This window comes from Lagopus leucura, unplaced genomic scaffold, assembly GCF_019238085.1.
Source record: "Lagopus leucura isolate 7727_CA_CO unplaced genomic scaffold, USGS_WTPT01 Super-Scaffold_100001, whole genome shotgun sequence".
Lineage (NCBI taxonomy): Eukaryota > Metazoa > Chordata > Aves > Galliformes > Phasianidae > Lagopus > Lagopus leucura.
In genome coordinates this window covers 64,476,684-64,494,554 of record NW_024962262.1, presented here as the reverse complement: position 1 = coordinate 64,494,554, position 17,871 = coordinate 64,476,684, and the positions used below count along the sequence as shown (strand labels likewise).

The following is a 17,871-nucleotide window of genomic DNA, read 5'->3' as shown; positions in this document are numbered from 1 at the left end:
TCCACCAGGACACCCAGGTCCCTCTCTGCAGAGCTCCTCTCCAGCAGTTCATCCCCCAGCCTGTACTGGTGCATGCAATTATTCCTCACATAATAATATAGTCATTTGCTAAAGTTTACCTTCCTGAAATGTGTTAAGAATATTTTACCTGTAACTGCCCATATGATAAACTGCAGCTATTATTCTTATTATTAGTTTTGTTAAATATTTCTTTTACAGAATATTTCATACTGAATGTAATTCAGAACTTTTTAATATTGAATTTATAATTTTCATTAGTCTGCATAATAACCAAAATTTTGCTTAATACTTAACTGTATTGGTGGATTTATAATGGAAAAAATATATAATTTCAGTGTCGTAAAAAGGAGTTTCTAATCTCTAGAGTCTCTTGGTGCTGGCTCTCACTTTTGCGCAATTACGTTGTGTTATACTGCACTATAACTTTCTTCATGTTCTACCTCTCTACTACTTAAACAATGTGCACTCAATATTCCTTCATAAAGAGAAAGAAATTATTGACATAAAATATTTAGATAATACAACATTCAAAACAGCATGCAAAAGAACCCATATGATATGCAATCCACAGATGAGCTATCATCTACATTTTTAGTGCAGCAAGCATCTTGGGTTCAGGATAATAGCATTTTAATTTCAAAAAAAAAAAAAAAAAAAAAATTCTTCTTGAAATTGTTTCATGTCTCTGAGGTTTGTATCCTTACTGTACCTAAGTGGAATGTTAAATACCAACCTTGGCAACCTTATTTATGGTCATTTTAAAGTCAGGGAATAGAAGAGAGATAGAAAAGGAGGAACTGTTGCTGGAGGAAGAAAAAGGCAAGTAGGGAGGAAGGAAAGAAGACAAAAAATGAGACATTTCTACTTGTTCATGCCTACATTTAGGCTGGACTGTATTTCCAGATTTTATCTGTTGCCTCAATTCTACTTTTCAGAAATCTCAGGTGGTGTAACATGGGAAGAACAGAATCTACAGTGTTACTAGTAGAGAAGGCTGCAGTGCAATAATGTAATATGTAGAAATTTTTTTTAGGTTTCTTAGAATTGATTGTTAGGTGTTAGCATGACAATATCCATAGTTCTTTTTTCTCTCCTTGTGATATAACTTGCTAGCAGCTGCAGTGAATCACACTGGGTTTTCCCTCATATTCTGGGAAATCTCACTTTCAGGAAGCATTAACTAAGCTGATATAGTACGGAGCCAGACAAAGCTTTGCTACTTGCAGCTAAGTTTTGATGCTGACTGTAATGTTAACCAGCAAAAAGAAGGTACTCTCTCACAGTAGGTAATTTGATGTGCATCCTTGGGTACTTTGCAACATGCTGCCAATGTTAGCTCCTTTGAATACAAGTGAATGGAATTTCAGGCTAAGTAAAGCTTCATTACGTTTTTGGCAGCTTCTTTTACGTGTGGAAGCTGATGTTTAAAATTTTGTTCTTTAATTGACCAAAAATAACAATAAAAGAGGTAGCACTTAGTATTTAATTGTATAACCATTTGCAATATTTTTGTTTTTTTTTTTTTCTCACAGACTTTCAAGAGGGAGCTGAAAACAAAAGAACCTGTCATCATGAGTGCACTTGAGACTGTGAGGCTCTTCCTGGCAGATCAGCCAGCGGAGGGACTGGAGAAGGTCTATCCAGAACCAAGAGGTAACTGAAGAGAGAGCTGCTAGAAAGATCATTAATGATCAGTGATGATTAAATAAATTCTGCCAGCCACTGTGAGAGCATTCCTTTTACACTCCAAGCTCAATCTCAGTATTCAGAAACAGAGCTAAAAATACAGATGGAAGAAACCCTTAGTGATGCTTTTGAACAGTGTGGAACTAAATAGACATTCGTATTTATAAGTAGATAGTGAAACTGGCTTTAAATCTTCTGGATGTATCCAGAACTGTAGTCCCATTTGAGATCTGAAAGCTACAGTTCAAACCTGAATTTAACTTACAGCCTAAGTATTTCAGAACTATGTCATTTGTTTAGTGATCATGTATGAAACAAAAACAAGAGAAATCAGTACAGCAAAGCCCCCAAATCCACTCAGTTGCAGTGATTCACAGTGATTAATATTTATGTACGTGCAGGACTTCTTCACTGAATCAGGATACAGCAAGGTGTAGCTACAAGTTTAAAATGCCATTACATAAACGTGTGGGTTTTTTATCAGTATTGGGGAAAAAATGGATTTGAGAGGTTTACAAATAAAAACACATATAAAATAAATTTTATTTGTCATTGATTTTGAATAGTTTCTAAATAAGCCTTGAACTTTTTAGGCTTACCCAGATGGCAAGTTTTTTTTTTTTTGTATGACAGAGTACATCCTAAAATTCTCTCAACTTTTATATTTAGAGCTATCACCTGAGGAGAGGGCTCAGAATTTCACTAAAGTTCTCCGAAGGCAAGCAGATGATGTCAGAACTGAGTGGGATAAGCTAAATCTACGTTCTGCTGATTGGCAAAAGAAGATAGATGATGCTCTTGAAAGGCTGCAGGGCCTTCAGGAAGCGATGGATGAACTGGACCTGAAACTGCGCCAGGCTGAAGCGTTCAAGGGATCCTGGCAGCCAGTGGGGGATCTGCTGATTGACTCTCTGCAGGATCACTTAGAAAAAGTCAAGGTATGTGTTGTTAAATCAGCATTTTTGAATATGAGATGATTGGCTAGGTCATCAGGAATTAACTTGTATAATGAGAAGTGGATTGGTTTGTATCATAGTGATTTATTTATTTATTTATTTTAAAAGTTTTGGTTTTTTTTTAATTGCTGCAATTAAAACAAAGTGGAACCAACACTGAGAGTACATATTGCTAATGCATATGAAAGTGCTCTGCAGGAATGCGCAAATATCCTCAGCACATTTAATTCTTAATTCAGGAAATGCAGAGTTAGCATTGAAGACAACAAAATATAGTAGATAGGAGAATACATGAGGAAGGTAAACAAACTAATTCTGTTGTTTATTATAGTTTTGCAAGCATGATAAGAGCATAATTGCATCTGTTCTTATAGAGCAGAAATAATTTAAAGTATATGGTTATGTTGTTTTTTTTTTGTCATGATGGTGGCATTTGCTATCTGTCTTATAAGTAGACTCCACACCTAAGATAGTTTTAAAACAAAAAAAACTGCCTGGAAAAAAAAAGTATGATTCAGAAAATCACCACTTACTGAAAAACTCATAAGGATTTGTCCTTTTTCTTCATGACTGACAGGGCCAGGCTTTATAAATACTGCTGGATTCCTTCATCTAGAGTGCAATAGAGGCGGTTGCCATTTTGATAAGAACAAAGTGCCTCTGTTCCAGTCTCATAAATGGGAATCATTCGTCATTTTGAAAGAGACCTGAGCTGACTGTTATTTTCTCTTCCAGAACATTAGGATCTAAGAAAGAAGAAATAGAATGACTAATGACATGCAAAGAAATGCCTTTAAAAATCAAATGTAGTTTTCAAAAAGTAAAAAATTAGAATTATCCTTAAGTTTTAATGATATAGAAGTTTTAATGAGTATCCTGCATAAATATTGTGCAAGACAAAGGAAGTAGCTGATGGGCAGTTGGCTGAATAATTTGTTTTTCTTCAGCTAAACTCATAAATGAACAGAAGAGATCTATTTATAAATTCTCAGAATGTGCCATCTATTATACCCATAGATTCATTTTTTAATCTCTTGTATTGCTAGAAAACAAAGCAAGTTACTTAATTCTAAAGCTGCGACCATAAAGCTTCAACTTTGTAATTACAGTGCAGAATCCTACTACAGTTCAGTCCTGGAGGACAGAATAGAATTTCAGTAACAGCCATCATAAAATAGGACTCCTAAAACTTATGCAAAACTTGAGTGGACACCTCATTGTTTGCTCTGAGGTGTTAGTATTAGGCAGAAACAAAAAATTCTGCTTGAAGATTTAAGATCAGATGTTACCATCTACATTCTGGTTTCATCTCATTTGTACCGTATTTACTTAAAATATTTTTTTCGTGGGCTATTGTAAATCCATAACAACATCAGGCAAACAGTAAATGAAGAAACAGAGAATATTCATATCCTTGCAAGCTATACTTTTTCATATCATATATATGACAGAGAGTACTCAAATGGTACTGCACTTTCAACAGCTTCTAAATGATAATTAGTACCATTTAGGTAATGCAGGAACATAGTAGGGCAACAGTTGAATGACATTAACTCTGTGACTGCTACAGTTATTGCTCCCCAAAGTGCTGTCTTGAAAACATTCATTACTCTAATGTAATAATATAATAATAATAATTCCAAAACAGATCCTGAAGATAGATGCATATACTCACTTGGCAGTGTAAGTATGTTTGTGTTAGGAAAAACCATCAAGAAGGCTACCATTGTGCCTGCCATTTAAAAACTGTCCTTTTAAATTAACAAATATATGTTTTGCATCAGTTGTTCATATTTATGACATCCTTTCTTTTCTTAGAGTGAAATCTGTTTTTGAAAAGTCATAATCAGCAGTAATAAATTATGCAACTCTAAAACAGAGTATTTAAATTATTTAAAATTTTCTAGTTTGTATTTGCTACATGCAAGCTAACTAGGCAATAGAAACTTTGATCTTGGTTCTTCCCATTCTTAGTGCATCTAAGTAAGGTGTACAAATATTAAAATATACTCACAGCCATAGCCTTAATTTGTGGCTTTAATTTTTGCAAAACCTGGAAGAGAGGGTTTAGTTAAAGAGCATGCATTACCTGTGACAGTAGCCACAGCAAGAAATGAAATTTTTTTCTATATTTGTTACACTGATTTCAGACTATTTTTATATTGACATATTTGTTAATTAAATTCATTTCTGATTTATGCCCTGTCTTGATAAGTTTAGATATTACCATTATTACTATCTCAATACCTTTCTACAAAATGTAGTGGACTCTCCATAAGACTTTAATAGCTACACAAGAAGTCAAAATTTCAATAACAGCATTACATTCGTAGTTATTTGCAAGAAGAATTGTTGTTCTGAGAGGAAAATCAAATTACTGAAAGAATTGTTAGTCTGATGCCTGAAAGTCTTAGTAAGATTAGGGAAGCTATATGGAAACATTCATGAAAATAGTCTGTAGAAGTGAGTCAAAGCAACAGTCAGATGAGCAACAGCGTCTGTTTTGGCTGTGCTACAGAAATGAGCTCCTAGTCTAAAGTAGAGGTATTTCAGTGAAGACTGAAGGAACAAGAGAGATTTCTGGTACAAGGACAAGTGGAAGGAGAGGGAAGTAAGCTCCAAACTGCACAGCACTGAATTGATTCCATTTTAGCTTGTTCTTTCTGTCTACATACCCAGCCCTTGACTCCAAAACTCCACTAGTCTCCCAAAGTAGCATACATGTTTAAGAATGAAAAATAAGTTAAAAACTATTGTATAATTTCTAATGTACAGTTCTAAAATGTGCTTTATTATTTGTGAGGATCACTGAGGATCACTGGGAAGCCTGCCTCAAATCTGCAGGAGATTGTAGTTGCCTTTGATATCTCCTATTTGGCCTGCACATGGGAAGTTGGATTAACACACACCTGATTACTGCTGTTTTCATCTTGATGCTTGCTTTCTTCTTAGTAATTGATTTTTGTAATGTTTAAACACTTTTGCTTTGCAAAAGTTTGGGTTAAAAAGCTGAGTTTGCTGAAGAAAACAGTTTATATGATCTGTTAAAGCTATTTTTAAACAAAAAAGATTTCTCATTGTAAATATTATCAGTCAAACATTATCAAACTAATATATATTACATTTCTCATCTTTGCTGGCTTTTTTATGATGTGTTTTTTAAAGACAATGACTGATGATATTACAGTGCAAGGTAAAATACCTGTTACCTGCTATACATCTAAACACCCCAAATATCTTCTGAGCAGATCTGAATATTGGTCACATAGGCTATTGTGATTGCATTTCTTGTGAATCATTCTCATGATGGAGATCACAGAAGCCTTCTTAATCCTAAACTGATAAATAGCTTCCTAGGGAATAAGTTCCCCTAGTGCCATTTGTCACTGTTCTTTTTAGTCTTAGTTGCTGGAGCTATTAAGGTCATGGTGTGATGTCAAACTCACACAGAATAACTAGTCTTTGATCAGCATTACTGCCTTATTATCACAGATCCTGGGTCTATATTAGTGTAACAACTGGTATTTGGATCTAGTTCTGAGGACAGGATATCAATAGTTTGATACTTCCACACAATAATCAAAATAAATTCATAGCTCTGTACTTCTCTGTCCTCTGTTAGTCTCCTTTTTTTCTTCTCACAGATAGGTGATCTGAGGACTGAAAAGCAACTTTCTTAATAAAACATGTTCTTTCTCTCACTCTTCCAAGCATGTCTTCCTGTCCACTAAATTTGAATTGTCATTTGGACACCTCAAATTCAGTTCCAAGCCCAAATTAACCTGTTAATTGTACCCTAATATCCATTGGCTGCTCATTTTGATTGTAGCTCATGGGTTTTTTTTTTGGATTTTGCTTGTTTCTGCTACAAATTCAACACGTGCTTTCTTCTCACAATAAATAGCTCATTTTCTGCAGTATGCCTGTAACACTTAATTTCACATCAGACCACAGCACAGATTTTATACTAAGCTTTTCCAAGTTCTGATACATGCAATTATACCTGTCTCATCCATTCAGTACCCTTTCCATTTCCAATGGCAGCAGGGCCACTTTTCCTCTCTCCCCAAAAGATGCTCCTTTCCTCTGATAACAAACAAAAGCTTGATAGCGGTTATGCTATTATTAGTGTGCAACAGTAATTACCTGCCATACCAATACCTTCTCACTGACTTATAGTCTGTAGTCAGCTGATAAGAAATACCAGCAGCAGTGAATGCTGTTGATTTTTAAGGGAACCCTGATGACATTTTGGATTTTAATACTTTCAGACTCCGAAAAATTTTCTGAAAACTCAAAGCTACTCTTTTGGGATGCTGTGCCCAGAATTTTGTGACTAAGAAGTCAATATAATTTTAGTGTTGCAGTTTGTCTCTTGCTAAAAGTAGTTCAGCTCCTCCAACATGCTTGAGAGCACAATGCAAAGTGCTTTCTCATGTCTTAGTGTTATCTGCTTCATCACTGACAGCGTGGAACGTATCCAGGTCAGTTTCCTGTCATACGTAATAAGTGAACAGCATAGCCTTTGGACTCTGAATTTCTTTCAACCACTTGGATGTAAACAAGATGTAGCTCCTCTTGTTCCAGGCAGAAGCATGGTTCAAAAAGCACACCCACCAATTAAGAGCTGAATTGCGTAGCCCTATTTTCAGTAACTCGTTCTACTAGAGACCGATTTGTTCTCCTTTATTGTCAAATGAAGAGGATGCCATGATTCAATATGGAAATTGTTAACGGTAAAAAGCAGAGCAGAATTTAGTGCTGTAGGCCTTTTATTTTCTTGTGAGCAGTTTTCATGCAAATCTGAATCTTGCTCCTTAAGAACTGGTTGTAGTTGTTGTGGTTTCACTTCTACAGCTATGGACATAGCACCTTCACAGAAACACTAGGAACTTTGCATATACATTATGAATTATAATATATTTAACGTAAGTGTATCCATAGAGTTTGTAAGTATTCCTTTTAATCATTTTTTCTCACAACCCATGCCACAGTTTTTGCTATTTTTCTACAAAACTGTGAAACAAAAAAACCATGAGAAATTCACGTGAGCACTGTATAAGTAGCTATTCTTTTCTGAAATGCATGCTGTTTATTTTAGGCTTTCTTCAGCATAATTGCCAGTTATTGCTTCTGACTAATATTCACTGGAAAATGTCAGCCTAAAACTTCTTTCTAATTACAAACTGAACAGTCTCCGTTGATCTGCTCATCATCTACTCCAAAATGACTTTCTTTGTGCTCTCAGTCCATTTGTCCCTAGGCATCTCTTCTCCAAATGCCATCAAAAGTAAAATAACCCCCAAAAATAATTAGCTAAATTTTAGTTGTGTTCCTGTGTGGCCATAGAAAGAAAAGAAACAGATTTCACAAGGTTAAGATACCACTTTCTTATAAGCACTCTCATAGTGAAGCAGCGACCTGAACTAGCGGACCTTGAATGATCATAGACAGTTCTTCATTAAGAAGGAAAAATAAATCATCTTGTATTGTTCTGTACTTCATTCTGGTACAGTTCAGATGCTTCTTTGCCAAAAAGAGGTATTTTGAGGAAGTGGACTCTTGCTAGATATTAATAGCAGCCCTAGATCCATTAAATTTTGGTCAGATTGTAAAGGGATGCCTATGTTCCTGTTAATTTTATGCCGACATAAAATTAAGTCAGCTGGTAGAGATCATGCAATCCAGTCCTTAAAGTAAAAATACGTTATTATACATGCTGCACACTTTGAGATATTTGTAATCGTTTCCCTACTTTAATGCTAGATGTGATATTCTACCCTTTTTTTTTTTTTACTTTTTTTTTTCCCCTTAACTTGCCTGATATTTTTCACAAACTCAGTTTTGTTTCATGTGACAACTTTTACATCACCCAGACAGCTTCCTACATTTCTTCATTTTTTTTTTTTAATGTGCACCACTGTTGTCATTGCTGTTATAGACATTTGAAGGGAAAATCTCTGTTGAGTAGAGTTTGCAGCCAGCAAAGTAAGTCTTAAGTAAGCCTTTAAATACTGTTTCCACAATTTCAATAGTCACAGGCCAGAATATATTTTGACTATTAAAGTATTACTCCCCACTATAGATAGACTCCCCATTATTCTTAAAAATGTCAAAATAACAAAATATCCCCTACTCAAAGTATTAGGATATGGTCTGAGGTTTTGTTAAGTATTATTGATTTGTTTGTCTATCTAGCAGATGACAGCATCCTTCAGCTAACAGCTAAGTAGGAAAATACAATGCCATGCAGGAGATGAAAGTGTTAAGGTTTCCTTCAGGCTACACCTGAAGTAATAACTGTTACAGATGCTACTCATGTTTTCATTCTATGATAGAACCATGCAGTGATTATTTCTGATGTCTCTTTAGACTACTTTGAAATGCGTATACTTTTTTCAGTTTAATTTGATCTCCAGCTGCCTGACACCAAAGTCTATAATCAATTGGAATTACATTGTCCTACTTGCTTTACTAAATCTCTTAATAAGTTCTGTGCTGGATTCTGTGATTTTTAAGAAACAGTTCATACAAAGTAGCCATTTCCTAATTCATTTGCAGCATTCCGTAACTCCCCCAAATTGTCCCTGGACGGAGTAGTGATCCTCTCTACAAACAAATTTTGTAATTGTAAAATATTTGTAGATTAGAGATTTTTCCAAGTAAGTTCCTTTTAAAAGAGGAGAGATCCTATGGCATTTTAGAAGACTTCATAGTTTTAACTGTAAAATAAACAAAAACAAAGGAATCAATGTTGTGGTGCAAAAGGGTCTGGCCTCTTCTCCCAGGCAAATAGTAGGACCCGAGGAAATGGCAAGAAGTTACACCAGAGGAGGTTTAGGTTGGATATTAGGAGAAACTTTTTCTCTCAGAGGGTGGTCAGGCACTGGAATGGCTGCCCAGGGAGGTGGTGGAGTCGCCATCCCTGGCAGTGTTCAAGAGGCGCCTGGATGAGGAGCTACGAGAGAGGTTTAGTAGCTTGTGGCACTGATAGGAATGGGAGGGTGGTTGGACTAGATGATCTTGCAGGTCGTTTCCAACCTTGTGATTCTGTGATTCTGTGATTCTGTGCTATAGTTCTCAGTTTGTAGGTGGTGGAAGTTAATCGACTGTGTTCTGTAGTCTTTTAGTCTTAACAGCTTGTGAATTTATTTTCTCACATGAAAAGAAATGTAATCACAAATGGTTATTTAATATATAAAAGTCATGTTTTTGTAACTGGTACAAGTTAAATATAAATGTCTCATCTGTCTTATTTTGTTGCTTTGAATTTGGTCGCAAAAGATTGGAGAGTTTGCTATAGCAATAAATAAGACAATGAATAAATAAATTCATTTTAAATGGGTAAAGCAAACCATCATTCCTTCTGCAGACTCCTTTTGCAATAAAAAGCTATCCTTTTCTGATCTCCTCTGATTTAGGTGCTGCTACTTTAATTATACTGAATGTTTTATGGAAACTAAATTATATAATTTTTACCATATTGCTCTACCTATTTTAATGAGCAATATCCCAATACAATATCCTTTCTTTCTCTTTTTCTTTCCTTTTTTTTCTTTTTTCTTACATAAGATAGGCATGAAAATGATGGGTCGGCAGAGAATTGAAATCTTAGAATAGCCTTATAAAATTAAGACTGTGCTTGACTATACATACCAAGAAACAGCAGCATCATTAAAGATACAAGAACACTGATGTTGCTTTGCTATAAAGAAACAAACAAAAAATGAGTATTCTTTAATTACATTTTTTGAGAATGACGAGTGTAAGCTACAGTGCCTTGGAACTAAGGAATGTGTTAGGAAGGAACCAGCGCCTGGGCTCCAGCTGCAGCAGATTTCACTTGAGCAGTTTCACTCTTCACATGCGTACATTTGCATCTTATGCAGTCTAGCTAGAGTTGAAAACAAAAACTATTCAGGAAGAACTCTTTGAAATCAAGTCTGCTGGTAATTGTGAAAGATAAGAGACTGATGTTCAGCTGAAAGGAGAATGAAAAGAAGCAGATTTACAGAGAAGCTTAAAGACAATTGTATGATGCATTTCAAATGAAGCATTTCCTATCCTTTTTTAATCGTATTTTTGCATCGTCATTTTGTGAGCATTTGTGAGAAATGCTTGTATCTGTTGGTTGATAAAAGGGGAGCTGTAATATTCCCTACAGTACAGAAGCCTTTACATAATTCGAATCTTTTTAGCATCCACACAGATTTTTCTTGCATCTTCAGATCAAACATCTATACTGGTGCTTGTGAGTATGTCTGTGTATCTGTATAATGGTGTGTGTATGCGACAGTTGAAAACCATCTTCCAAAGTTCTCCAGATTATCACTGTACATACCTTGCCTAATCTGTTGCAGAATTAACTTCAATCTTACTGATATTTCCATGTGTTGTATCCTAATGACAAGTATCTTATTTTTTGAATGGCTTTTTCTTGCATTAGTTTGTAATAGGTATCTTAATATGTAGCTTTTTGTATGGAAAATATGAATTTTCTTATGTGAAAGGGAAGTATTATTAGACCAAAGTAAATAATATTTTGGATAAAATACACGCTCCAAAATTAATGTGCATAAGTGCATCAGTCAGTTGTTAATAGAAACAACTTCTCTTTGACTTAGGGCCCTTGGGCTAAATAATGTAAACTTTTTCCTTGATGTTAACTGTAGAAAAGATCCTGAGCTCTAAAGAAGCAAAAAGGCCACTGGTAAACAACAGAAATCTTTTTCTACCTGCAGCCTACTTTGGTAGAACAAGCTATTATTAGCACAACAGTTTTCATTTAGTCTCAAATTTTGCCTCGCATGAACTCTCCCTACTGATTTCACTGGGAGCTCAACGTCCACATCTGCAGGCAGAATTTGACTTTTTAAGTGTTGGTAATCTCTGATCTCGATTCCTGATAGCCTGCTGAGAGAAGTGACTAATACATGTATAAAAACTTGTCTGCCTTTTTATGCCTCTCAAGTTCAGAATTGAGGTCAGACCAGAACATTTTTAAGAGATTGCTCTTTATCAGTTTATCAGAATAAGAATGGGACTTGATCTTTTAGAAGTAGAATTAAGCACTGATGTTCCAAACCCAAAGTGGCACAGATAACATACGCAGGACCTCTTGCATTTATCAGAGCGTTTTATTTTATCCCATCTGCCATATAAGCACAGCATATACAGCCACTGATCTGATAATCAAGTATTAACATTTCTGGACTTGACATTAAATTGGATATGCTCTGTGATTCTATTCCAAAGCCTTTTTGTTTTGTTTTGTTTTTGTTGTTTTGTGGGTTTTGTTTTTTTTTTTTCCCTACAGCTTGGAAATGTAAACACTGACCAAAGAGGGGGGAAAAAGTTACAATATCAGTAACATTATTTTTTTTCTACTGAAGACCATTTTATTTATTCTATTTTATTTATATTTTTTCTACTGGACCATTTTATTTAGGCTTCCCTAACTCAGTGTGGCTCAGGGAAGTGGGTGGGTAAAGGGAGCAAAGGTATCTTCAAGCAGCAAGTGTAACAGATCTCCTGTGTCCTACTGATCAACCACATTTCATCTGCTGTGGACACATTTCCAAGTAGAGAAAAGAACATTCTAGAATGAATATAACCAGAGCCAAGCTCTGTGAGAAACGTGAGGAAAATACAGGAGTAAGGAATGCTAGAAGTGCAATTTAATGCTGTCTGCTTTCTGTGAGGAGGATTATTTTTTTTTTCCCTGAAGAGGTCTGCAGCAATGTTTCTAAACAGAGCAATGTTCACTAGGTGGAAATCTTTGCTTGAAAGCATTAGTTATCCTATTCCCATCACAACTGTGGACGATAAGGATGTACTAAGGTGTTGTACCTACCAAGTATCCAGATTCTGTAATGATAATTTTACTATGACATTGGTAAATCAATGAGCAGAATAAAATCAATTTATCAAGCTCGTACACTGGTACACAGTAGAAATTTAGGCACTGCTTGAAGTAGAGAATACAATGAATGTTAGATTGCCTGGAATGTTTATCAGTGACATGCAGCACTGTAATTTTCTCATTTTAATGTTTATGTATTTAAAGCCTAATAGAATTTTATTTCGTTTTTTCAACCAAGGTTAACCCATAATAAGCCCTGATAATTGCTACTTAGTGCTCCTACAGTGCTTCTCATGTTCCAGCTAGTGTGAGTTAATCTTCTCAGCTTCTTTCTGGGACTGTAATACAAGTAGTATTATCCCCAATTTACAAATATGGCAATTGAATCAGTGAAACTAATTTGTCCAGACAGCAATGCAGCTCAAATTATTTTTATTCTCTTAGGCTTTTACCTGCAAATTGTTTTATTTTAGTACAGTTAAATTGTCTGGAGGATTAAGAATGACAATTTTCATCAGCTTCAGCTGGAGCCACTGTTCTCCCTACAGATGTGGCAATGCAGCCTCCCATCCAAAAGGGTTTCAGCCTGAATGTCCAGGAAGCTGCTGCTTTAAACTCTTGGAACTATTTCTTTTCTTTCTTTGTCTTTCTTAGCATTTTATTTAAGCATTCTTTCTTCCTACATTAGCCTAAAAAGTAAATTATTCTAGCTTACACTCTACTAAAATCTAGCTTTAGAATTTAATTCCCTTCTGAGATACTATTGAAGATGTTCTCATTAGAATAAAGAATTCCAGGAATTTCCACTTCAACATTTTGACTTGGACTTTCACCAAGTTACAACATTAATTCAAGAAATGGAAAATATAGCTTTCACCAAAGCACTTCATTCTGTCTGATCTGCACTCTTATGGAGGTTAAAGATCGAATGGACTTCTAATAACTTGGTTTGGCAATAAGCTGTGTGAAACGCTTTGTGCTGCTTACTAAAAGTAGTCTATATATACTTTTTATTAGAGAAGAGAGGAAGAGGATTTGAAGCTTCTCATGTGAATTGTTTTAATGTTAGTTGTGTGGAAGAATACAGTCTGTGTCTTAGTAGTATCTAAACTGGCTATTCTATGGCCGTGCCAGAAAGCCACGTTTTTCTTCCTGAGCTTTGCAGTACAAGGCCTGCCTACTGATGTCTAGAAGCTGGAGGTGGTTTGTAAAATCATGATACAACTGTTGTAACCTGTTATAAGCTGCTTTCTCTTTTTTCTTTTTCTTTTTTTCTGTCTCTTAAATACTATATTTACCTTTAAAATAGCATGCTGCCTTACAGCACAATAGGGATTTACTTTGTAGTAGCTGTTTTGTCAGGGCAAAGATAATTCCTATGAGCCTCTGTTGCCTGAAAGAGCTTTAGGTAAGGAACATGGGTTATTCAACCCTCTATGTTTGTTTATGTTTAATATACTCATACATTGTTTGCCAGTAAACTAGTAAAGGCTGATAAAGTGTTATTAATAGTTTAAAAGTGTGTTTGACTGAACCTCACGGACCTGAGCATATACAGCTTTTCAAGTGATAATGATGTTAAAGTGTTAATAAAGTGTTAATGATGCTGAATGAAATCATACTGTAGGAAAAAAATCCTTCGTAAAAATTCCTACATCTTTGCAGTGTTCTCCATGCAGCGTGTCCTAGACTTTCAGATTACACTTGGAAATGCTTCAGGCTTCTCACATTTCCTAGGCACTCCATCTCATGATTGCCATATTGGCTTCTTGGTCACAGAGTTACAGCATGACTGGCTTCGATTATGTGAAAAAATGGAGCAGAACTGTTAACAGACACTTTGCCATGTCATGGCTATAGTTTTAACAGCACAAATTATTAGCTAAACTTGCTTATTTACTTTCACTCTCCATGGTGGAAAACAGTGTTTCAGAATAAATGACTAGTCCTAACCACAGATTGTCTCTGATCCAGGGTTGCAAAACTGCATATCAGCTGTTGATTAAAAGATAAGAGTTTGTAGTTGCCCTGATCTTTACAAAGGGACATGTGTTTCATGATAGATCTATACATATATATTTCTTTTTATTAAATTAGATATACTGATCATATAATAAACTAGCTGAAAAATACAGCTGGAAGTGACCTTCAAAGATCATAGAATCACAGAACTGTAGGGCTAGGAAGGGACCTCTGGTGATCATCAAGACCAACTCCCTGCTAAAGTGGATTCTCTACAGTTGAGAAAGATCAACAAGTCCAACTGTGTGACCACTTTGGGGCTAAACTAAAGTATACTATTGAGGGCTTTGACCAGATGCTTTCTGAGCACTGACAAATAGTGCACCAACCACTTTGCCAGGAAGCTTTTTCCAGTGTTTTCCTTTTCACTCTCACAGTAAAGAGATCTTTCTTGATATTATTCTGAATCTCCTCTGGCTTTTTCATTTTAAAAATTTAGAAAATCAATATACAATATTTGTTATTTATTTATTATATTCAAATTTTCATATTCTTACTAAAGGGCATTTGATTTTCTTTCTCCCCTTCTGTGTTTTGTTTCAACTGTTTTTATCCCTGAAAAGCATTTATATTTTTCTCTGGTGCGTTTTTGCTTGGTCACTTCTCGGTTTATAACAACAATATATGGAAAATCAAATCAGCCAAAATCCATTTTGTTTCAACAGTGTGGGTCCCCAGGAGTGCTAGAATCAAATAAAAATACAATGTGAATTTAAAAGGAAGCTAAGTGCAGCAAATTGGACCAGCAGCTGACAATCTCAGGTTTCATTAAAATTTGAATCAGTATACACTATCAGAAAGGAAGCGGATTCATTTTTAAATAAAAAAAAAACCAAAACACAAAACTGTTCAACTGTCGCAGGTATGATGTGAAAGTTGTTCCACTTTTAAATGCTTTAAATACAAGCCAGAAAATGTATTCTGCTACATGGATATTTCTTTGCTTGAACCGTAATGGAGCTAAGGGAGAAAAATGTCAGTGCTGGAACCTGCTGTGGGTGAGGTATAAGAGGACTTCACCTCACTATGCTGCTCTGATTTAGCTGCAGCTGGTGTAAAACCCCCATAGACCACACGTGTATTTGACACCTGAGAACTTCTCTCCCTAAGACATCCCATATGTTCAGCACATTGCCAGATAACCTTCTCCATCTTCTCTCCTGGTTATGAAAACTGAGGATTAGCACAGTCTAGTGCTAATGGGACACACTTCTGTATGAGTGAAACTCAGTGAAAGGGTATATTGTCTTCTTGAGTCTTGCATGTACCAGGAGGAACTGTCCTCAGGATTGTTTCTGACTTCCCCTGTTGTGCTCAGAGCAAACCTGCATAAATGTGTACATGTCTCACAGAGATTTTCCTAAACATAAGTTGAAGTGTTGTTAAGGCCCTTCAATAGGCAAAAGTAACAAAAAAAAAAGTAAATCTATTCCCATAAATATTTCAGATAAGTAGGAAACTGTAAGAATAGTGGCTAGATTTGAAAATCATAGCTGAAAATCTCAATTACTTGTTTCAACTCTGCGATTATTGAACGACTGTATAATGATTGCAAGTAAGTAATTATTAGATGGTCTCTGTTTACTGAGTATAATTTTTAAAACAAATGCAGCTAAACTAAGTGCTATTGAGAATATGAGTTAGTTTGTACATGCTTGTTATGTTCCTTTTATAGATATGGTGAATGTTGAGCAAGGATGATTTCTTGCTTGCAATACAGCAGCTAAGTTGCAGTCTGTTCTGACAAGGCATTGAGGTTCTCTTTTCTGGACCACATTCAAGCTTATATGATAGCCATTGAGATCAGTAGGAAACAGTTCAGTAAGAGAAAAAAAAATAATGAAGCACTACCAATTTATAGTAGCAAAAAATAAATAAAATCCAGCTTACATTTTACTTCAGTTTTTCTATTTGCGTGAGGAATGAGTCTTGTTCTGGGAATAACCTTCCTCTTCGGGGTGTATTTTCCAAGTGGCACAGAGGAAATTAGTCACACTATTCCCTTAACTCCAGGGGGCCAGAAGTTACAGGCTCCTGATTTAATTTTGGTTGGATTCATGACTTCCGTGTTTGGCTTGTTATCAGCTGTTGCACATGTGGCTGAGGGAGAAAGAGGTTAAAAAAATTGAAAACGTGCACTGTATAATCAATATTCCTTTCTGAATTTTCAGTTTTGATTTCTGTGATGGGAACTCCCTGATGCTAGCAAAGAATGTGATATCTCTATTGTGATTGAAATGAGCTCATTCACTGTATATTTCCTCTGCTACTCAAATGATGCATGAATTTCCTTTCATAGTTTCAAGGAAGCAATTTATGAATTCTAAACAAAAACATATTTTACGTGGTCCTGACAAAAGACATCTCCAATTGATGTGGTCTTTAAGTGTAAAGATGTAGACTTTTCTATCTTTAGCTCCCTTCTGAACATTCAGCAGCTTCTGAAGAGGAAGTCGGTGCTTTTCTGTATGTTAGGGACCACTAAAATGGAAATAGAATGGGAAACAAACAAAAATCTCACAAAAGAACAGTATGACATGTATGGCAAGTATGGAAGGAAGGACGTTTAAAATAAAACAAAATTATATTTCAGCAAATCACCAAATCTTTGTTTGTAGAGTTGCTGTTCTAGAAAGTGTGCTGTCTGGTGACTTTTACTTCTTTTCAACAGGATATTCACAGCATAAGCAATGCAATGTGCACAAAAAATTACCTGCAAATAATGAGGAAAAGGGGCTACTCTGAATAATCTAAAATAAGTAAGAAACCAATCTGCTGGCTCTTAAGTTCTAAAAAGGTCTGTAAAAGGCTTCAAGAGACACATAAGCATGGAAAGCATATCACTCATTGTAATCATCTGGGGTTAAAAACACCAGAGAGAAAGAGCTAAGATGGGAGAGTGAAAAAATTTGGTTTGAAACAGAAATACAATGTGCAGTGATCAGAACGTGAATGGAATCAAGTAAATAGGAAACTCTGTAACATCCAAGTTACAAATTACAAAGATAAGAAAGAGTAGATATCTGCTATAAATGGCATAATGCTGTTTTTAAGAAAGTTAGCAATCAAATCACTTAGGTGAATTGATTGTATCAACAAATCACCTAAAATCATTTGGGATTTGAATTTCCAGCCCCAGATAGAAAATATGAAACTGAGATAATAACTGGTAAGAGATTGCAAGAAAAGTATAATAAATGCCATGATAGGGCATGCTTTGTAGACTCCCCTTTTAAGTGTCAAAAATTGCTTCTTCGTGGAGTAAATTCTCAAGGTGGCCACAAATTGGGAGCAAACATAGCAAACAAATTGCTTTCATAATAA

The 17,871-nt window shown here is 35.4% G+C and overlaps 1 protein-coding gene across 14 annotated transcripts in view; it reads left to right on the top strand.

Annotated features, from left to right (window-relative positions):
* DMD (dystrophin) overlaps positions 1-17,871 on the top strand; it is a 986,794-nt gene that overhangs the window by 805,164 nt on the left and 163,759 nt on the right. For all 14 annotated transcript variants that reach the window (XM_042866635.1, XM_042866641.1, XM_042866633.1 and 11 more), the window contains 2 exons: positions 1,554-1,674; positions 2,377-2,645. In XM_042866635.1, coding sequence (XP_042722569.1) covers positions 1,554-1,674; positions 2,377-2,645 — 390 coding nt within the window. The remainder of the gene's footprint in view (positions 1-1,553; positions 1,675-2,376; positions 2,646-17,871) is intronic.